The sequence below is a fragment of the Theileria annulata genome, chromosome 3 (assembly GCF_000003225.4).
Source record: "Theileria annulata chromosome 3, complete sequence, *** SEQUENCING IN PROGRESS ***".
NCBI classification, from domain to species: Eukaryota; Apicomplexa; class Aconoidasida; order Piroplasmida; family Theileriidae; genus Theileria; species Theileria annulata.
The window spans coordinates 531,391-551,013 of NC_011100.1; the positions used below are offsets into that span (position 1 = coordinate 531,391).

General features: G+C 34.1%; 9 protein-coding genes across 9 annotated transcripts, besides 22 other annotated features; 4 read left to right on the plus strand and 5 right to left on the minus strand.

The window, feature by feature from the left end:
• Positions 1-52: 52 nt before the first annotated feature.
• Positions 53-2,584, minus strand: TA03570 (uncharacterized protein; the record flags this gene model as incomplete). Its single annotated transcript, XM_949851.1, has 3 exons — positions 53-999; positions 1,073-1,148; positions 1,394-2,584. The coding sequence occupies 3 exons, from the start codon at positions 2,582-2,584 to the stop codon at positions 53-55; spliced, it is 2,214 nt and encodes a 737-aa protein (XP_954944.1).
• A 938-nt stretch (positions 2,585-3,522) lies between these two features.
• On the plus strand, positions 3,523-4,595 carry TA03575 (ATP-binding protein, putative; the record flags this gene model as incomplete). Its single annotated transcript, XM_949852.1, has 2 exons — positions 3,523-3,721; positions 3,775-4,595. The coding sequence occupies 2 exons, from the start codon at positions 3,523-3,525 to the stop codon at positions 4,593-4,595; spliced, it is 1,020 nt and encodes a 339-aa protein (XP_954945.1).
• A 180-nt stretch (positions 4,596-4,775) lies between these two features.
• TA03580 (uncharacterized protein) lies at positions 4,776-6,095 on the minus strand (the record flags this gene model as incomplete). The annotated part of the gene is made up of 8 exons (XM_949853.1): positions 4,776-4,802; positions 4,833-4,922; positions 4,955-5,000; positions 5,031-5,118; positions 5,175-5,325; positions 5,392-5,613; positions 5,669-5,760; positions 5,825-6,095. The coding sequence occupies 8 exons, from the start codon at positions 6,093-6,095 to the stop codon at positions 4,776-4,778; spliced, it is 987 nt and encodes a 328-aa protein (XP_954946.1).
• Positions 6,096-6,302: 207 nt separating this feature from the next.
• Positions 6,303-7,808, minus strand: TA03585 (uncharacterized protein; the record flags this gene model as incomplete). The annotated part of the gene is made up of 2 exons (XM_949854.1): positions 6,303-6,641; positions 6,786-7,808. The coding sequence occupies 2 exons, from the start codon at positions 7,806-7,808 to the stop codon at positions 6,303-6,305; spliced, it is 1,362 nt and encodes a 453-aa protein (XP_954947.1).
• Positions 7,809-8,020: 212 nt separating this feature from the next.
• TA03590 (uncharacterized protein) lies at positions 8,021-10,061 on the minus strand (the record flags this gene model as incomplete). The annotated part of the gene is made up of 4 exons (XM_949855.1): positions 8,021-8,163; positions 8,246-8,539; positions 8,631-8,772; positions 8,799-10,061. The coding sequence occupies 4 exons, from the start codon at positions 10,059-10,061 to the stop codon at positions 8,021-8,023; spliced, it is 1,842 nt and encodes a 613-aa protein (XP_954948.1).
• Positions 8,090-8,158: a sequence feature (12 probable transmembrane helices predicted for TA03590 by TMHMM2.0 at aa 29-51, 64-86, 96-113, 155-177, 192-214, 249-271, 365-384, 410-432, 452-474, 487-506, 526-548 and 569-591).
• Positions 8,301-8,369: a sequence feature (12 probable transmembrane helices predicted for TA03590 by TMHMM2.0 at aa 29-51, 64-86, 96-113, 155-177, 192-214, 249-271, 365-384, 410-432, 452-474, 487-506, 526-548 and 569-591).
• Positions 8,427-8,486: a sequence feature (12 probable transmembrane helices predicted for TA03590 by TMHMM2.0 at aa 29-51, 64-86, 96-113, 155-177, 192-214, 249-271, 365-384, 410-432, 452-474, 487-506, 526-548 and 569-591).
• Positions 8,523-8,539: a sequence feature (12 probable transmembrane helices predicted for TA03590 by TMHMM2.0 at aa 29-51, 64-86, 96-113, 155-177, 192-214, 249-271, 365-384, 410-432, 452-474, 487-506, 526-548 and 569-591).
• Positions 8,631-8,682: a sequence feature (12 probable transmembrane helices predicted for TA03590 by TMHMM2.0 at aa 29-51, 64-86, 96-113, 155-177, 192-214, 249-271, 365-384, 410-432, 452-474, 487-506, 526-548 and 569-591).
• Positions 8,740-8,772: a sequence feature (12 probable transmembrane helices predicted for TA03590 by TMHMM2.0 at aa 29-51, 64-86, 96-113, 155-177, 192-214, 249-271, 365-384, 410-432, 452-474, 487-506, 526-548 and 569-591).
• Positions 8,799-8,834: a sequence feature (12 probable transmembrane helices predicted for TA03590 by TMHMM2.0 at aa 29-51, 64-86, 96-113, 155-177, 192-214, 249-271, 365-384, 410-432, 452-474, 487-506, 526-548 and 569-591).
• Positions 8,910-8,969: a sequence feature (12 probable transmembrane helices predicted for TA03590 by TMHMM2.0 at aa 29-51, 64-86, 96-113, 155-177, 192-214, 249-271, 365-384, 410-432, 452-474, 487-506, 526-548 and 569-591).
• Positions 9,249-9,317: a sequence feature (12 probable transmembrane helices predicted for TA03590 by TMHMM2.0 at aa 29-51, 64-86, 96-113, 155-177, 192-214, 249-271, 365-384, 410-432, 452-474, 487-506, 526-548 and 569-591).
• Positions 9,420-9,488: a sequence feature (12 probable transmembrane helices predicted for TA03590 by TMHMM2.0 at aa 29-51, 64-86, 96-113, 155-177, 192-214, 249-271, 365-384, 410-432, 452-474, 487-506, 526-548 and 569-591).
• Positions 9,531-9,599: a sequence feature (12 probable transmembrane helices predicted for TA03590 by TMHMM2.0 at aa 29-51, 64-86, 96-113, 155-177, 192-214, 249-271, 365-384, 410-432, 452-474, 487-506, 526-548 and 569-591).
• Positions 9,723-9,776: a sequence feature (12 probable transmembrane helices predicted for TA03590 by TMHMM2.0 at aa 29-51, 64-86, 96-113, 155-177, 192-214, 249-271, 365-384, 410-432, 452-474, 487-506, 526-548 and 569-591).
• Positions 9,804-9,872: a sequence feature (12 probable transmembrane helices predicted for TA03590 by TMHMM2.0 at aa 29-51, 64-86, 96-113, 155-177, 192-214, 249-271, 365-384, 410-432, 452-474, 487-506, 526-548 and 569-591).
• Positions 9,909-9,977: a sequence feature (12 probable transmembrane helices predicted for TA03590 by TMHMM2.0 at aa 29-51, 64-86, 96-113, 155-177, 192-214, 249-271, 365-384, 410-432, 452-474, 487-506, 526-548 and 569-591).
• Positions 9,942-10,061: a sequence feature (Signal anchor predicted for TA03590 by SignalP 2.0 HMM (Signal peptide probability 0.005, signal anchor probability 0.659) with cleavage site probability 0.004 between residues 40 and 41).
• Positions 10,062-10,652: 591 nt separating this feature from the next.
• Positions 10,653-10,706: a sequence feature (Signal peptide predicted for TA03600 by SignalP 2.0 HMM (Signal peptide probability 0.699, signal anchor probability 0.000) with cleavage site probability 0.599 between residues 18 and 19).
• TA03600 (uncharacterized protein) lies at positions 10,653-13,191 on the plus strand (the record flags this gene model as incomplete). Its single annotated transcript, XM_949856.1, has 2 exons — positions 10,653-11,713; positions 11,928-13,191. 2 exons carry the CDS (start codon positions 10,653-10,655, stop codon positions 13,189-13,191), a joined length of 2,325 nt encoding a protein of 774 aa, XP_954949.1.
• Positions 13,192-13,432: 241 nt separating this feature from the next.
• Positions 13,433-13,514, plus strand: a tRNA.
• Positions 13,515-13,754: 240 nt separating this feature from the next.
• Positions 13,755-13,836, plus strand: a tRNA.
• Positions 13,837-14,108: 272 nt separating this feature from the next.
• Positions 14,109-14,941, minus strand: TA03605 (uncharacterized protein; the record flags this gene model as incomplete). The annotated part of the gene is made up of 5 exons (XM_949857.1): positions 14,109-14,297; positions 14,385-14,492; positions 14,523-14,591; positions 14,621-14,717; positions 14,793-14,941. 5 exons carry the CDS (start codon positions 14,939-14,941, stop codon positions 14,109-14,111), a joined length of 612 nt encoding a protein of 203 aa, XP_954950.1.
• A 467-nt stretch (positions 14,942-15,408) lies between these two features.
• TA03610 (uncharacterized protein) lies at positions 15,409-16,808 on the plus strand (the record flags this gene model as incomplete). Its single annotated transcript, XM_949858.1, has 7 exons — positions 15,409-15,480; positions 15,514-15,629; positions 15,674-15,908; positions 15,937-15,997; positions 16,147-16,275; positions 16,352-16,442; positions 16,472-16,808. 7 exons carry the CDS (start codon positions 15,409-15,411, stop codon positions 16,806-16,808), a joined length of 1,041 nt encoding a protein of 346 aa, XP_954951.1.
• Positions 16,420-16,442: a sequence feature (2 probable transmembrane helices predicted for TA03610 by TMHMM2.0 at aa 228-250 and 255-277).
• Positions 16,472-16,517: a sequence feature (2 probable transmembrane helices predicted for TA03610 by TMHMM2.0 at aa 228-250 and 255-277).
• Positions 16,530-16,598: a sequence feature (2 probable transmembrane helices predicted for TA03610 by TMHMM2.0 at aa 228-250 and 255-277).
• A 419-nt stretch (positions 16,809-17,227) lies between the features above and the next one.
• Positions 17,228-17,281: a sequence feature (Signal peptide predicted for TA03615 by SignalP 2.0 HMM (Signal peptide probability 0.997, signal anchor probability 0.000) with cleavage site probability 0.906 between residues 18 and 19).
• On the plus strand, positions 17,228-19,567 carry TA03615 (uncharacterized protein; the record flags this gene model as incomplete). The annotated part of the gene is made up of 1 exon (XM_949859.1): positions 17,228-19,567. One exon carries the CDS (start codon positions 17,228-17,230, stop codon positions 19,565-19,567), a length of 2,340 nt encoding a protein of 779 aa, XP_954952.1.
• Between the last annotated feature and the right edge of the window lie 56 nt (positions 19,568-19,623).

Here is a 19,623-nt window from a genome sequence, read left to right on the forward strand (position 1 = left end):
TATGTATAAAGTGAATGTATTGAATTAAATAAAAATAAATTAGCCATTAAAATTAAAATAGAAATTTAATCAACTGATTAAAAGTATAAATTATTTCAGATCTATTAACGCAGCCGAAAATATTAATCTTGCCGCTTTTGAAAACAAGACATGAACTGGACCTGTTAACGGACTTAATTTCAGTCTCCAAAACACGCTCCAACTCTAAACTTATATCCAAATCGTAGTAACTATTTTTTAGAAAGTTCATTTCAGTGTGGTTTTCCCTGAAATCAGTCTCAAAATCAGTGTTTGGACTTGAGTCGTCCAGGGTAAATTGGAACCTCAGGTAATTCGGAAACAAGTTAACGTTAACAAGCTTAGTGTCAAGCTTACTATAGATATATTCAAGGTTTAATTCCTTGTCTAGAACTACTTTACACAGGAGCTGGTCGATTTTAAAGGTTTCTAGCGAGTCTGATACCCTCAAGATATTCTGGTCGTCGACATACTTCCACACCAGCCCATTTCCGTCAAAATTCATTCTTTTATTAAAATCACTATAATACATATCTCTACTCTCAATCCTTTCTTCATTATTGCTTTTATTCTGTTGCGATTCATCGTCTGATAAATCATTAACGCTTGGAGTATTCAAGTGTTTACTCGTCACAACAGGACTTCCAGACTCATGTTGGCTAAAAAAGGGAGGGGAAAACAGCAATTCTGGCACCTGAACCTTCCATTTCGTTCTATACTTTATTTGACGGACTGTTTTTGCAAGTCTTTTGTAGGCCTGTTTCTCAGTTATGGAGCCCATGATGAGAATCCTGCCGTTGGAGTAAATTCGGCAGAAACACAGCGGGTTCGTGAATGCGATTTTCACTGATTTTTTTGAATATTCGCTTCTATTCATCGTTCTTGCGATATACAAGAGCTCGTTGTGGGTTAGATTCCCGTTTGTCAGGAGTGCGGAGGCCCAAAGTACGATGATTTCGGCGGATAGGAGTTCAAAGTCTCCTAAAATGAAAAATTAAATTCTAAATTTCGTATAGATAAGATAATTAGTTATTGGGCTTAAGAATTTTCTTACCTTGTAAATTACATTCCTTTTTTAAATTCAGGGTTGTGGAATCACATTCTCTGTAACATTCTGGGAATTTCATGGCCTAAACTCATGACTAAATTTATGCCTAAAATTAAAATTACATTTTTATTATACAAAATATAAGTTAGAATTTACAGAATTTACACTCTAAATTATCAAGTGATGTTACACACATTAATCGCTCTCAAAAGGCAAAACTAAGAAATATTTAATTTTATAAATCCATAAATACAAACAAATATACAAATTAATACTAAATGATGTAAAGAAACAACGATAACATTAATTTTGCCACATGGAACTGACATTGTTGTTGGCGTTTGAGTTACCGAATCCATAAAAAGGTTGTGGAGTGTAGTAACTGACAAGTCCTGGCGGGTTTTGAAGACGTTCACTAGAGTATGGGTAATTGAAGTAAACCCCGCCACCGAAGCCCACATTATCCTTTGTCAAATTGGACAGGTTGGCAGAACTCATTGAACCGGTGTTAGCTGTGGAAGCAGGTTGTTGGTGTGTTGAAGTTGAAGAGGCGTTTGATGTCACTTGAAATCTGTCGTATTTCTTTGCGTTTGGGTCATCGTAGTATACCATTGATTTCCTTTCATAGTAGTTTGGGAAAACATCCGACTGTAGTCTACTACTGGTTGGCCTTGGCTTTTGGAAATCTCGGTGTTGCCAATCTGGCCATGGCTTTGACCATAGTTCATCTTCTAAGCATCCGAAAGTGAGTTTACTTTCGGAGAACTTGAACTCCTTGGGCATGACTACTGGTGGTCTCATCCTCCCTACACGGTCGTTAAGTCTTGATTTTTCATCGAGTCTTTGTTCCGTAAGGGTTCCGCTCATTGAGGAATTTAAATCAGAGGGCATACCACTCATTGAGGGGTTCAAATTATTAAGAGAATCCACTGGGGCATAGTTAAGTGAACTAGATGCCGAATTAATTGATTCACGTGCTGATGTTTGTTGAGATTTGTTCTGTGAAAGAGTCGGGGTTGTGTTAGATCCTGTTGCTACAGGATCTCTCTTCAACAATGAAGCCCAGGAAGTCAGGAGTTCTTTCTTATCCTCCTCTGTTTCAGACTTTTCTGGCTTCGAATCAAGCCGAACTTTGGGTGAGACTTTACTATTCTTCTTTAGACCTTCCTCTTTTACGTAACTTTTACCTTTAAATTTGGAGCTGTTAGGTAGATTCCTTTGAGGGTTCGGTTGTGTTTTTGATGTAGCCTTTTCGCCCTTTGTATTAGGCTTAACAACTTCCCACTCTCCTTGTTCGTGGCCTAGATTCATCTGCACTATACGTTCGACTTCCACTTGGATCTTTTCTGCGTTATAATCACAGTTTTTGACCAGCTTAACTATGTCTAGGTAGTTGTAGTTATAACTTTCTAAGACTGGAAGGAGATTGTTTATCCATTTCTGGCTACGTGGAGAGCAGGGGTATTTTAATTCCTCTTTTTTCCCACGGGATTCCTTTTTAAAATCGGGCCTTGTCATTTTTATAAAAATTAACAGTACTTAGCTCAAAACAGGGATTTATGCAAAGGCCTAATCGTTATAGATGGCCAAACAAAACAATTTTTCTAAAAGTGGGTCTTTAAAATAAATTTACACGTACATTATCTGCAGAATTGACAATTAAAATACCATAAATTTATACCACACTCAAGAGCTGCAGTTTTACCAACTTAAATCTAGGAAATATCTCTCTACTTATTTAAAAAACCATATATTAAATTACGAATCGAGGCATATGTATGCATAACCAAAAATAACTTTTATACCGTTCTTCACTCTAGAGGGCAGCATTTCAAACATTGGGCTTTGTCAACTTGTTAACGTAGAATCATTGCTGACATATTAACACAATTACTATATTCTTAGGTTATTATTTCACCTTCTACGATATGTACCATATACTTAATACTATCATTTGTTCCACCTTTTTATCAATGAAACTCACCACTATCATATTTTCCACTAATTTATTAATAAAATTCTACACAAAAACAACTTCTTACAACATCTCAATTAAAAATCCATTATCCTATTATATTACAATTTTTAGGTTTTAAAATTACATTTGATCACCAATATCAAAATGTTCTTTTTGTTTTTTTCATTTTATTCACCTTCCTTCCGATTATTCCCCTACCATCTCCCATATAAACATTTCTCAACTTTAATAGATTATATTTATTTCCATTATTCCCTTTATTTTTTATATTTTTCCTATTACACATATGGTGATTCTTTCCTGAGAATCACTTCATAATTTTTGTGTTTTACATTTCTATTAATTCTAGTTATAATAAAAATCTACGAATTATTATCATTTTAAAACAATTGTAAATTATATTAGATTATTTTGTTTTTTTCCAACTTGTAGTATATTACTATATGTATCATAAATTTCTGTAATAGATGTTAAAAACATGAGATACGCCCAGATAGTCTTGGGTCCTGCTGGGAGTGGGAAAACAACCTACTGCAAGGTGTTCCAGGACTATCTTTTTTCCTGCAAAAGAAACTGTTACATAGTTAACCTCGACCCAGCAACAGAAGATGGTTTGGTATTTGAAAATGATAAAATCGGAAACAAGACCAATTCAAACAAATCTAATAACAATAAAGGTACAAGATTCTACAATATTTAATCACCATAAATATTATATATAATTCATTAGTGAGCCCTTTTGATACTGATATTCGGGATTTTGTCGATATTGGATCAATAATTGAGGAAGAGGACTTGGGACCAAATGGTGCTTTGGTGAGGAGTTCAGAACTTTTGGCAGAGAATTTGGGTTGGCTTTCAGAACAGCTTGAATCTACCTATTCCGACGAGTCTTACCTATTGTTTGATACTCCAGGTCAGATTGAGCTTTTCCTTCATATTCCATACATAAAGACTATTACTGAGCTATTAAAACGCTTAAATATTAATTGTCTGGCTGTTTATCTTTTGGACGTTTCATTCATGAATGACCCTGCAAAGTTGATTTCAGGCTCACTCGCAGGGCTCGCCGCCATGGTTAACCTTGAAATGCCTCACATAAATGTCTTGTCAAAGTGCGATTTAATATGTGACAGTAACAATAAGATCTCTAGGAACCCATTCCTTGATGTAACAAGCAGCACCTTCGGGTTTTCACCAAATGACCTTCAGTTCCAAAAGTTACACATATCCAATCCCACACAAAACCCAGATGATCCTGATTTTGACCCGGATTCAGACAATATGGACTACTCTGAGTTTTACGAGATTGTAAACAAGTCGAGCAACGATCTTGTTAGCAGTTTGGACAAACACCTTCCCAGGACTTACAAAAGACTCAATGTAGCATTCGCTTCACTTTTGGAGGATTTTGACCTCGTTTCATTCATGCCACTTAACATAAATGATGAGGAATGTCTGGAACAACTTTTAGTAGCCACAGACGTCGCATTACAGTTTGGTGAGGAGGCTGAGCCCTCCGCTAAATTCGACCTATCTGATACAATTTAATCTTGTAAATTTTAATTCAAACTATTTATTATATTAATTAATATATTATAAAATTGTTTAAAAATTTCTTGTCGACTTGAGAAATTTGACTATTTTTTTTACATCGTACTTTGGATCTGAGCATTAAAAACTTAGTTTACCTAAATTACCTGTAGACTCCTCTTCGAGCTCTAAAAAACATTAAAAATGGTAAAAACTACTCTTTTCCTAAAAAATAAATTAAAAACTAACACTCACTGGTTGTTCTTTCTGTCCAACTTCCTCAAGAGTCCAGTTAGCCTTGAGCTTTTTAAAGTTGAATAGATAGAACCGTAGCTTCGATTGCACCTTGAATTAATTATAAAATGTTAAATTGTTACTTGAATATTCCTCGATGTCATCAAGTATCTCCTAACATCACCGAGGCTAAAGAAACGTCATGAATTCTCATCTTACTCTTGAAAAGCTAAAAATCTCGCAAAATAGTGAATATCACCCCTCTCAAACAACTTTATTTCAAACAGAACGATATAATCAACGGAACCTAAATGAAATTAAACCCACAACTCTTTAACATTATAGAATCAGGCTATATATTACCTTGGCTGGTGTAGTAGAGAGAGTATAAAACAGCTTTATGTATGATCAGCACAAATGTGCTTGAGTCTGGCTGAATATAACTTTGAAGTGTGCTCATCAGATTATCTAATCCAACTATAAAGTCATTCGACTCCATCTCATACAGATTTTCCTAAAATTAAATATTTTTTAAAGAAACAATTTGTATAAATTAGTCAAGTTGAGTATAAAAACCCACGCATAGGTAAAGACCAGGGAAGTTCTTGATGACGTTTGGTGTCAAGTATGAAATACTTTGCGATTTTAGCTTACACTCGTTTATAATTGAGTCAAGCAGGTTCTTATTAATATTTTCGCCATTGGTTATTTTAGATGACCATGACAGAACCAACCATTTGGCCTCTGGAAGACTGATTTCTATGTATTTGAGCCTTTTAGAAGGCTCTATTGCCCACAACACCTAAACGTTATCTCAACACCAATTAACCATATTTATAAGTTAATTGAGGACTTACATCATTTCTTCTGTACCCTATCATATCATCGCTACCTTCAGTTGATGGCGCAATAGTACTTGAATCTTCAAACAGATCATTGAAGTCATATCCTGCACATCCAATTAATTTATGGAAGCAGACAAATTAACTATAAAATTATCACATTAACCATACTTAACATAGTTTTATACATATTATCTAGAATTTTACCCATGATTGTGAAATTTGGTACGTTAGAACCTTGTTTTGTTCCGAAACAGCACGTTAGCAGTTGTCTCACTGCGTTATACACATTACACCGATTTTTTTCAAAATTCTTCTCCTTTTCGTATTTTATTTTCTGGACTAGGCAGCTTTTGTGGAAAAACCCTTCTGAGGCACTTTCCAAATCATCGTAGAAACGGGTTGGACCTAGAGAGCAGTCTGAAGCCTGAGAATAGGCCATTTTATGTTCATTATATTACAAAATTAAAAAATTTAAATTTACAATAGAAAAACAATTGGAAAAATTTTAAAATATTATTTTACAATCTTACACATTCCCAACAATTTAATTTCCATAAATCAAACCCCTAAATTTAACAATTTAGTTAAAAATTAAACAAATTATGCATATAATCATTATATAGTAAATAAAAAGAGTGAAATGAAATTAATAATTGGAGGTCGTATTCTTGGGCTTAAATTCTCTCTTTTTCTCGGTTCTCTTGTACGGCTCTAGTGTTATGTTGCGATCCTGGATTTGAAGATCATTAGCCAAGAGTGTTTCCACAGCTTCCGGTGAGTCTAGTTCTACAAAGGCGTATAGTAGCGACTCGTTACTCTTTCTATTAACCTTTTGTGGCTTTATTGCAACGTCCACTACCTTTCCGTCTGAGTTTAGCTGTGTGAGTCTCTTGTTTATGATTTCGGTCAATATGACCTCCGTCACCATTGGAGGTATTCCGAAAATTGCAATCTTAAATCCATCCTTACTATCTTTTCTTAAACTCTATATCATAGTTAGGGTTGTTACATACTTAAGTATCTATGTGGTTATTTAATTATATAATATAGCTTAGTTCATAATAGGGTTTTAAAATAAATTTGTTATCTAAAAAAATATATAAAAACCCATAAGGGTTGTAGAAAATACCCTGGATGAATCGTGGTGATAATCTTGTGATTTAAGATCATGTGGCTGCTCAGGAGTGGTTACTGAATGGGTGGTATGAACAAGAGTGGTTGTGGAATGAGTGTTGAGTGTGTTCAACTCGGTCAATAAATCGTTGATGATGTGGTACCTGCTCCTTGAGACGTCGCCAGAAAGTAACACTGTCTGAGCGAAAAGCTTAGTCTGCTCAGTGTTAGTTTTTTCATTGGCAAGTGTGAAGGAGCCAGTTATAAGCACGAGGAAAAGGGGATGTGAACTAACGAGTTGAATTTCAATGTTGTGAATGTTGGAAGTGATGACGTAGTTGACAAATTGCTGGTAGTAATTCCTTATCTCGTTGTGGTCTGATGCCACAACCCTGTTACCGCTAGCATCGGTCTTTGACAATTGTGCTTCTTTTGAGTAAAGGCTGTACATATAGGTCGGGTTGTTGTTGAGCATCGAGTAATACTTGTATGTGAAAAAGTACGCAATTTCCTCCAGGGTCGAAGAGTCCAAGGCTTGATCAACTAACACCTGGGAGGTGTTCATCGGCACTGCTGTAGGCATATTACCGTTTACACTCATCCTATTATCACCTACAAGTGGCATTGTACCCGAATAAGCGTGGACATAACTGCTATTACTGCTTGTGTTAGCTGGGTAACTAGTTGTGTTTGAGGGGTAGGTGGTATTGGTAGCTGGATAACTAGAGGTGTTTGCTGGGTATGTACTCGTATTCGTTGGGTAGGTTGTTTGATAGTTACTAGAGTAGCTTGATAGTCTAGGCTGATCAAACTGTACATTTTCGCTCCAATTATTACTGTACTGTTGATTCTGGTATGAACTACTGTAGGAGTACAAATTACTCATTTCGCTTCTATTATTTTGGCTATGTTTGTATACTCTTGAGTTTCTCTGAAAATTTCTATCTCTATTTCGTACTCCGTTTAGAACAGGGTCGACATCTACTCCCGTATTCATATCATTGACCTGGTTCACACTCTCCTCCACGAAGTTTGACATTTTTAAATCAGAATGATATACAACATTTGATTTAAATTAGTTGGCAATGGAATTGTTTTACTGTTATAAGTTTGGTTACCGGCCCCACCCAGATTCCCATCATTGCTCTTTCTTTGTCTAGTGTCGGCTGTTATTAGGAATCTTTATTATTAAAAAACCAGACACACTGGATAAACTACGCGAACATGAACATATAATTACATTAGATTAAACTATGTGTAATCCTCAATTGTCCAATCCCTCTCATCGTACTGGTCGAGTTTTTCAAACATCAGCTTAAACCTAGGGATCAACCAGAATCCGCAGATTATACAAATCAAACACTCCACGAACACTCCATTTATTCCTAGTTTTTCTAAAAAATTATCATTTAGTGTTTTTTCCTCAAATTTGGTTTTATTTTATTCTATCTATTTACTTTTCTAAATATTATCTACTTTCTGTAGCTACACCGCCAAATAACTTACTGAATGTGAGTGTATCGACTAGCAGAAGTGCTATATAATTTGGGTAGAATCCTCCGAAGTTTGCGAGTGTGTTGAGGAGTGTCATGTAGATTGCTCCGATTTTGGGGTCAGAGACCTTGTTAAACAGCGCCACATCTGTTACTGTGTTTAATAGCTGTGATATTCTCCTCAGAATTATCACGAATGATAAGATGAGGACGTATACGAAATTCGTCTCGGTATAGTGATCATGTTTGTAATAGTACTTGGTGAGTATCAAAAAAACTGAAAATTAATTACTCATACCCCAAATTAAATAAAATTACTCGTAAATACTAGAAATTAAATAAATATATGTATGAAAGTAAAATAATACCTGTTGATATTATTAGTGATGCGAATCTAAGTATTAGAGCTCGGTATAAAGTGTTGCTAATTCCATATAGTACAATGTAGTAAGAAGTCTGAAATAGAGTTAATTTATGTATGAAAGGTATAATAAATACTGAATTGAATAACTACCAAAATACTAGATAAAACAAACCACAAGAGGGAAGATGATATCTACGACGATTGTGAAAGACTTGGTTATGGCGTACAAGTCTTGAGAGAGTCCGTATGATAGCATTTTAAGGTCAATTGGATTTTCTGGCGAGAAGAAGAGATACTTTGTCAAGAGTAAAAACGCCAAAGTCTTAATTGGTGCCAGTGTAATAACTTTTTTCAGGGTTTTGTAGCTATTCCACATTCTAAATCGGCCTTTAATCCCCGTCTCCAAATCATACTCTAGTATTTCTCTAACGGATTCCAGCTCGAATATTTCCGATGAATCCTTTACAGCATCCATATTGTGAGCTGAAACACCAGAATCTTTATGTTTACGGTAATTAAAGGAGTCTGGGATCGTAAGATCCATTGTTGTATCGTTATAGGAAACTTCACTAACTGTACTTGGAGTGTTTGAAGTACTAGAGGATGCAGTCTCCTTCTTAAACATTAAGAAAAATGTCGTAATTAATATTATGATCCCGAAGAATCTCATAAATCCTGAAATTGTTACTACCGGGTCCACGCACTTGTGGCATACACAATCTGAGGTCTTTAAATGGCTACAAAAAGATTCAAAGTGGTTATGGAACGTCTTTGAGAATTTGCACATTGTATTGAAGATCGAGTTTGAGCCAAGGATCAGGAAGAATGCAAGGTTTGCTCCGAATGACTGTCCTGCGGAGTTACAGGCTGAGGCGTGTAATCTTAGGTGAGGTCTTAAAATGGTAAGGGCCCACCCGTCAACTGCGATATCTTGTGTAGCTAGTAGAAAATAGAGCACTAAGAAAAAGAGAAATATCTTACCGCTCATTATTTGGGTTGTAGAGGTTTTGTTCAGAAGACTACTTCCTTCCTCCGCCAAATTGGCAGTTAGTGTATCAGAAGGGGCTGGAAATAACCATTTATCCATGCGTTTATCATAACTTCCGTAGAGCAACAGTAAACCACAAATCACTTGTACGGGGATTATCCAACTCTTCCGTTTACCTATCCTTTTAATATAGAAAAAGTCTAAAATTGGGGCCCATAACAGCTTGATTGAAAACGGGAAGGTTACCAAAGATAAAATTGCAATTTTGGAGTAGCTAACTCTATTATTTAACATGATTGGGATTGTGTTCTGTATCCCTATTGGTATTCCTTGAAGTATATATAGAAGAAGAAGCAAACATATCGATCCTATGTCCTTTCGGTTCAGGTTTTCTTCAGAGAACTTATTTAGGACAAAGGAATTCTTTAAATCTGTGATGAATCCCATGATTAATCAGAAATTAGTCTATTATAGTACCAGAGAATCCATTGGTTCTAGTATCAAGTTTATTTTAAAAAATAAAGTTACAAATCATTTAATTTTAAATCTAGAAAATTTATCAACAAAATCTTATTCATGAAATGGAAATATATTTAAGGAATCTTCACATTTAAAACAGGAATCGAAATATTTTACAAGAATTAAAATTTATACCATAGTCATATACAATTGATGGATTTAACTCCATATAATAATTAAAATTTCTGTATATTTTCTACAGAAATTGAATTATATAAAAAAATCATTTCAAAAACTGAAATTTATCTATTCTTTGTCAACCGCACAGAATCAACTTTATTATCACTTTTGTAACTTTTCGTTTTATATAAACATTAATTTCAGCTATTTATTATTTTGAAATGACCAAAAATTTAGTTTTAATGTAGTTTTCTACTTGTTTAATTTTTAATATAATTTTAATGTAAAATAGTTTAAAATGTGAAATTTCAAGCTCAGGCATGTAATTTAGAATAATTCATTCTAATTTTGTACTATAACTATAAGATGAATCAAACATGGAGAAATTCATATATTTCAATGATTTATATTTTTTGTATTTCAATTTTAACATTCTGTGTAAAGTTAGACGCACATTACACTGGGAAATTCAACTTCATTCTGTATAAAAACAATAATTTGAAGTCTTTTAGGAACAAAATTGATGGTTACTATCAGATAAATAACAAATTTGGCGGGTTTAATTCATATTTGCTCGATTCTAATGCCTCAAGTTCTCTCGATACACTGGATACTCTCACAGTTAGTTTGACCAATAATCAGGATTCTACACAAGATTTAACACATTATGATAGAAAAAGTTTATTCGGTATAAATAAAAAAGGGATTCATCATTTAAGGACCCCAATTAAGTTAGTACTGGAGTCCATTGTACCGGATATACTTACGGTGTTCGAGGCCAGGGAAAATCTTGGATATGGACCACTACCAAGTCTTCTTTCCTGCAGCGGAGGAGTGGACTCAATGTCATTATTACACTCATTTGGAATTATAAAGACCTCGTATGAGGAGATAATAGGCGAAATTTTAACTATTTTAAAGAGCAGATTGAATAACAACCCGTTCAAAATCAAATCTGAGACCACTAAACTGGATCATCAAAAAAGAAAAGTCGAGGTAATTAATTTTTTAAAGAAATTTTATGATAACTTTAAAGTTGTTTACTTTAACCACAAGCAAAGAGAAGACGTTGATAAAGATATTGAGGTGATTAAAGCAGCCTGTGAAAAGTACAAATTTGACTTAATTATCGAAGAATTACCACAAGAACTTGAGTCGAAAAGTGAAGTATCGAAATATGGGCCACAGCTGATGTTCAGAAAGTGGAGGCGTGAAACTTGCATAAAGATCATTGATGGTCTAAGTTCTGCAGATAGTACTAGTAAAATTGGTGACGAACTAAGAGACTTAGAACATGTAATGAAATTCTTGGATGAAAACTTGGTAGACTTGCAAACCGTTAAGACTCCAGAAGATTTAATTGGTTTGAAGGGTCTGGTGTTCATGGGACATCACTTAAACGACAACTTTGAGACTCTCCTCCTTAAAATTTCAAGGGATACTTCTATAATCAATTTGGGGTATTTCTAGTATTTACAACTTAATAATTAACTGCATTCCACTAATAATTACTCAGGCTAATGAAACTATATGACAGTCTAGACCACAGGAATTATTTGCTCGTCAGGCCATTTGTCTCCACAACAAAATCAAAATTATACTCGTTCATGAATGTAACTTAACCAGCTCACCTAGAAACTAATATTTATATATCTAGAGCATTTTAACCCATAGTTTAAATAATTTTCAGGATATTAATGAAAAGTATCACGCAGACAGTACTAATGACGAGTTACACTACGAAAGGAATATTTTAAGAAAAAATGTCATTCCCTCAATAGTTGCTGGAATTAATGGCACATATGATACTTCCTCGGAATCGGCGAATCAATCAGTGAATGAATTTTATCAAAACATTAATAATTTGTCCAAAAGCTTCGACGCCTTCAAGGAATCAATAGAAAAGGAAGTTGAAATGTTCTTTTACTACATTAACTCAAAGTATAAGTCTCAGTCCACTCCCTACAGTTCAAGTTGCCTTTCAAACACACATTCAACTGATGCTGAAAAGGAGTCTTACAAACATTTTTACACCATTTTATTCAAGAGAACTTACGGAGAAAAGCTAAACAGTTTCGAGTTGAGGTTCAGGACCAACTTGGCTTATTTTAACAGGATTGGCCTTAAGTTTCCTAGGCTTTTCTCTTTAAAGGATTTGAACATCATACCGAATCAGATTGTGAAGGAGCAAGTTATAAAGAGATACGTTGAGTATTTCAATGGGTCGAGTATATCTAACCAAAACCTCCGCTACATCCTCGATCGTTTCACTAAAAGTCCTTTCACAAATTTCCCCAAGTTATACTGCATAGGGAACCACTACTTGTTTCACCAGGGGTACCATGTCAATTTTCAACTAAACTACTCGAATACATTCCCCGCCCCTAAGGTTAAAAAAGGATCAAAACCATCACTGGGTAATGACGAGGATACTAATTTGGTGTACTCTGATGAAACTTTAAGTGTGTACAATTATCTGCAACTGTTAAATGTTTGTGTGACTCCAGACAGTAACAAACAAATCAACTCTAGGAATGTTTATGAAAGTGTTAATGGCGCTGATCCGGAAGAATTCCATGTGGATCTGCTTCTGAAAGAGAAGATGAACAGAGTAGAAGAGACTAGTTCAAAAGATTTAAATACAAATGATAAAGATAATAGTAAAATACACATTGACATAAGATATTTGAATGACGACGACATTGTACCGAGTGCAGGGATGTGGAAGAACAAAGCCCACGTCGTTTTGACCAACGCCAACATTCACAAAATCATCAAGGATGAAATACCAGCATTTGTAATTTCCGGAACGAATCAAGTTATAGGGATCTACGGGGTCAACTTGAGGGCTCCTTATTTTTGTAATGACCATCAAACCATAGAGTACGGATCTGAAAAAATCACCCTACCCGTGAAATACAGGATAAACATACACTAATGTAATTTATTCCACTAATCAATAAATTGTTATTTTATTAAACTTCAATATTAATAAATGTGTAACTGTATCATAACAAGAGACAATATTAAGATAGGGAACAGGTGTAGATAAAAGAACTTGTGGTGTCATTTTTTAAAATCATTTTAATCACACTAAATTATTAAATTTATGTTATTCTTATCAATTTTATTATTCATATTTTTTATGAATTTAGGTTAAATTTGAGGTGATAGAGTTAGGCAGTTTGGCCGAGTGGTTAAGGCGACAGACTCGAAATCTGTTGGGCTCTGCCCGCGCAGGTTCAAATCCTGCAGCTGTCGTATTTAAGTCGTCTTCCCACAACCCGTTCATTTAAATATATTAATAATATCAGTAAACTATAATTAATTGGTGTAGAACATTATAGCACATAAACTTATTTTTTTTCATCTCACCCAGAATCTTACTGATATTTAAATGACAAGTATTGGATTAAATCGACCTTCTTTAATAAATAATAATTTATGTTAGATATTATCTAATTTTAACGTATATAATGATAAAATTGGGAATATTGGCAAGGCAGCTTGGCCGAGTGGTTAAGGCGACAGACTAGAAATCTGTTGGGCTCTGCCCGCGTAGGTTCAAATCCTGCAGCTGTCGTATTTTAATTCTAGTAAAAAATAAAATGTTTAACACATATTTGATGAACATGATTATTTAAAAGTGTTTTCCAAGTTTTACTCCTGGAATCCATCCAACACATTTATCAAGGGGAAGGCACTTGACCACATTCTCAAGAAATTTACCAACACATTTTTATCACTGTAAAAATTTCTTCATTTTAATCACAAATGATTATTTTTAAGTATAAATATCTAACTAATTAAGTCATTTAATGTTCCAACTAATAATTTAAGTATTTTACTAATTAGTTATTTAAATTTTACTAATTCTAACCTGAAATTTTGGTTTTCAAGTTTAACGATTTCCTTTTGGTTACAAGGGTGGACTGTAAGGTTTAAAAATCCAGTAAAAGGATGCCTTTCCACAGTCACCGTTTTCCCAACGTAAACTTCAGGAACGTCCTCAAACATCTCATCCTTGCTTAACGGAAGCCCAAACTACACAATTAAGTACTATTAAATATGAATTATACAGTTAATAGTATATATCAGAGAAATGAAGTGAAATAAATGCTAAGTTGTTACTTGATTATATCCTCTGAGCCAGAATCTAGCAGTTTCGTTATAACGGTCATATGTAATGGTTAGGGAATAAGTCCTCCAAGACGTTTCTACAGAAGATGCTGGGTCTTCCTAAACCACTTTGTAAATGTGAGCCAGTACCTCGTAAAGATTATCCGCTTCGTTATCATGAGGTTCAGAAACCAGCCATGATTCATGAAGAGTTATATCCTGAATATTATACAAACCTAATAACCTACAGATTTAAGAAGCCTTAAACATGCTACATTATCACAGCAAAGGTATTGCTTATCTTCGGGAAGATTAGAATCAAACATTGACGGAGTTTTACCGGCCCTGAAACAACTACAATTAAACTAAATTGAAGAAAAATAAAAATAAATAAGGTAAACTAGTAGTTAACAAACGAACCACTTCCACTGTTTGTTAATGGAGACCAAATCATCTCCGTATTCAACGAAATTAGAAGTGTTTAAAGAGCCTTTCAGCCCCAAGGATGATCCTTCGCTGTCAAATAAGAAGGAAAAACTGCTCGTAAAGACCTCGTAAGCTCTCCTCATGGATTAAATAACAGAGAACAAAAATAAAAATCAAATAATTTGGGAGAAAACAAATATTTTTTGGATATATAATTCATGTTACTATTAAATATACAAAATCCAAAGGATTTTAATCTACAAATTTGAGAGAAACTAAGATTTAAGTTTTAAAGAAAATAAATTTAAAAGTAAAGATCCTTCTACATTATATTACAAGAGATAAGAAAAATTTTAATATAATACAAACATAGTGGAAGGAACGAAAATAAGCAGTTTTCGTAAAAATAAATTATTTTATATGTATATATTAAAATATAGAATATTTATTAAATATTAAATGAATGTGTAAATGGGAAGCTTATTTTAACGTGGGAACAATTTTTCCTATTCATTATAATTATTTATTAAAATGACAATCGTTCTAATGATATAAATTAAATAAACGATGTAAATCAAAATCCAGTTATTTATACCTGATATTATTCACAATGGTCGAAAATGATCAATGTTACGCCAACAAGGATAACTCACTCAAGGCCGACTTTATGTATGATCTTTTGGTAACTAAAATTAATTATCTAACTGTTATTTAGAGTATTGGAGAACCTTACGGCCATTTAAGGTTCCAAAAATGGAAATCCATGAGTACCAGAGGAATTGAAGCCTTTGCAACTACACATCCTAACACATTCTTGAGAAGAACTAACAGGTATCTACGCTTAATTTTTTTAATTCAAAAAATAAAAAATTTAGGGGAATTCCTCAGAGATATAGATGGGAAAGTTGGAAAGTAGCCCTAAACTATAACCATTATTTCTCAATTGTCGGCGACTTGTATGAATCGTACAGCACAAAGCATAATGAATACTCCTCAATAATAAACATCGATGTTCCAAGGTTGTCAAACTATTCTCTAATAAGTTTTAGAACATTTCCCGAGTTAAAAGTTTTTAATAAAGAATCCCAGAATCAACTCCATCGCATTTTGGTAATCAACTTTTTTTTACAATTTTTAGTCTGCATACGGAAATTATCAGCCAGAGATTGGATATTGTCAAGGAATGAATTTCGTTGCAGGTATTTCTATAATTTTTGTAGTTTCTTTTATTCATTTTTATTACCCATATAATTTTCTATACAACCGCTAACTATGAAGTTATTTTATATTCTAATGTTAATATATTCTAATGTACAATTTGTATAAGATGATCTCTAATACTTTTCAGGACTCTTATTGTTGGTCAGCGGATTTAACGAGAAGGAAGCGTTTGTCGCATTTGTAGGTCTCATGAACGAGTTTAAACTACTCGAGTTCTATAAACCATCATTTCCAGTGATCAAACTCTATACCGCAGGTTTAATCCACAGGATCTAATTTACCTAGCAGATAAATAACTAATTACATATTTGATCTGTTTACATTGTCTTTAGGGTTTGAAAACTTATTGAAGAGGTTATCTCCTCAGTTATACGATCATTTGAAAAAAGAGGACGTCTCAGTCTCTGTATTCTTAAACCAATGGTAATAATTAAGACCTTAAACATTTTTAGGTTTTTGACGTTGTTTGTGGCCAGCTTGCCACTCAGAACAGTGGTTGCCCTATGGGACTACATGCTATACAACGGATTATCGAGCGTTTTAACGGTTTCTCTGGGCTTAATGTGGCTCTTAATGCCCCAAATTACAAGGCTCAACTTTGAGGGGATCCTTACTCTTTTGAAGGACATAAAATCGTCAGACAGCAAGGACGACCTCAGAGTAGGAAGGGTAATAATAAACCAAGCACACAGAATCTCAACTTCTACACCTAACTTAAACGACTACATTAATCCTTCTAACGTTTTCTCTGATAAAGAAGATGATGCAGAGCAAGCTCAAGAGATTTAGAAGATTTAATTAACCAAAATCCAAATATCTTTGGGTCTGGAATACTCTGTTTAACAATGTTAATACCTTTATTTATCATAGATTTTCATTTAATCAAGCGAACTTATTACATTTACATATTTAAAAATCTTAAGAATCTTGAAATTTATAACTTTTGAGAATATTGACACTTGAGTTAAAAATATAAATTATTTTTCTCAAGTATTGGTTCATGAAAATTTTTTGTTATCCGAGATTCCCAATTACCGCAGAGTATTTTTTTCCAATTTTTATAGAAATAGAATATCCCCGTAAAATTGTCCAGAATATCAATTTATTTTAGTTATGTGCACTAGATTTATATCTATTTTTCCCTTTTACATCCCCATCGGATTTATTAGATCCGTGAAAGGCATGATTTTTTTTATCAATGAATATAAATGAGGAGCTTATACTTATTGTGTATCATATTATCCATAAGCTTAGTAAAAGGTAACGACCCTAAAGTTTTAAACATAGCATTGCCAGATCGCAATATTTTTTTTATTCAAGAACATCCAAATGAAAATTATACTCACGTCCAATTTGATCCACAATCTGATTGCAGAGTTACGACCGTTTATGATAGTGGAGCTGACATTTGGAAATCTGATGGGTCCGATAACACTTTTCTTTTGAGGGCAGATGTTTTCTTTAAAAAAAGAGTTGCCCAATTGGTCCAGCTGAATATTTACATGGAAAGAATAGATATAACTAAATATTATGTGAGAGAAAGGGGAGGGAAATTCGTTGAAAAGCACGAAGATATGTTCAATGCTTGTAAACAAGCGGATATGTATTTCTGCGGAGATTTAGTACTAGAATTCAAACGTGGGTTTAGTTTCAACTTTTTTAAAAAGGAAAGAATTATAGTATTCGGGAAAAAATTCGTAAAGTTTGTAACCGCTGAAGGTGTAGATGTAGCCAGATTGACGAATGGGAGAGAAATTATACTTGATAATATTTTGGACCAATATTTTAGCTACGTGATTTACTTTCATGTCGAAGGAGTCAATGAGATGATTAAAATTGTAGTAAATGGTCTTGATGGACATTACACATACCATTACTACGAATTTTATGATCAAGCATGGAATAGATCTACTGCATCAAGGTTGGAAGAGTTATATAAATCACCCGAAACGGCTGATGAGCACAAAGTTGAAGAGAAATGGGAAGAAGCTGATGAAACTATACCAAGACCCGACTTAACAGAGTCTCTTGCATTACCTCATTCAGGTGAAGATACAGGAGATGTGGGATCTGGTAAACTTACAATACCAAAGGATCCTCACATTAAACATCATCTGGTACTTGGTTCACCTTATGACACTGAATTATTTGATGTGTCAGATCATCCTACAGATGGGCTAGTTACATTTAAAGTTATTATACCAGAATTTAAACATTTAACAAAGGTAAGCTGCAATGGATTTGATTGGGTAATCGACCCCTATACTGAAATATCCTACGACATGGTTACTGCCTACTTTTACAAAAATACTTTTCATTTGCTAAAATTCGATGTTACGAAGATAGATAAAATTTTGGAAGTTGATTATATCACGGTCTTTGATGGCAAATACATTTCCAAATCAAAGTACCTAGAATGTCTCGAACGTTTGATTGAAGCTGATTCTGAGTCCCTATCTGACCAGATGTTTCTTTCCAAAAGTCCGACAACTGATGTATCAACGCATCCAGATTCATCTGAAAGGCTTATTGAATTTGACTTAGATGCTGTTAAAGTGGAATCCTTGTACATAAGGAGATTTTCTGAAGAAGGTCAGAATCCATACTGGAGGTATAGAACTAAAGATGGGTACTATATAAATAAAATAACACTCAAAGGAAAGGAAGTTTGGAGAGCATATTTGCCAAATGAAAGAGCAACTAAAGGGACTTTGTACTTTTTAAATGATGAACCGGGATATTTGAATTTAACCATTCCAGAATTACCTCGCCCAAATAATAATATAACCATTGATCTTGTGTCAGGTAGAAAGATACCGAATTTCTCAATAGAAGTTTTAAAAAGAGTTTTTATGGCATTTGACCCTGAAACTTCTCTTTCCTTCAACCTTACGGATCCCATTGACTACACTGTATTTAGAATTGATAAAAAACAACACAGAGATTTTGTTTGTCGGGATTTTAGAATTGTTGGTAGGATAATTTCCAGCGTCTTCCACCACAAAGACCAAGTTACACCAAGAAACATGATACCCTTTACTGACCTTCAAGTCTACTATTATCAGAGATCTCCCATATTGTTTATCGCTGATCACATTCTTTATCCTCAAGTCTTTATGAACGCAGCATCTGGCTGGAGAACCTCTAACGTCTCATCTCTGGAAAGTGATTTGGATGATATTAAAAGTTACTTGGATGGTCCTCACTTGGGGACTTCTCGTTCTCTTTACCTTTCTTACGAAGATTACCTTCCTACTAGTTTTGAGGTCGAGGTTCGCAAAAAGAATCAAATAACTTCAAAGACTTTTCTGCCCACCTTAAAGAGCCTTATCACTTTGATATCATGCAATAAAGCAACTGTTTACGGTTCTAGTAGTTCGATTTCTTCAGGTGTTAGATTTTACATAAAGGACGAAAGGCCTTACAAGGCTGAGGTCCACCGAGTTGTTGGGGAGGGCGTAAGCAAGTTAATATTTAAAGTTTTTGATGAGACAAACGGAATTCCCTCTTGGAAAGACATCGACGAGGATGATTTTAATAAAATTTAAAATTCTCACCCTTTGTACATCTAACTTTTCTGCACCCGAATGTGTAATCTAATTTT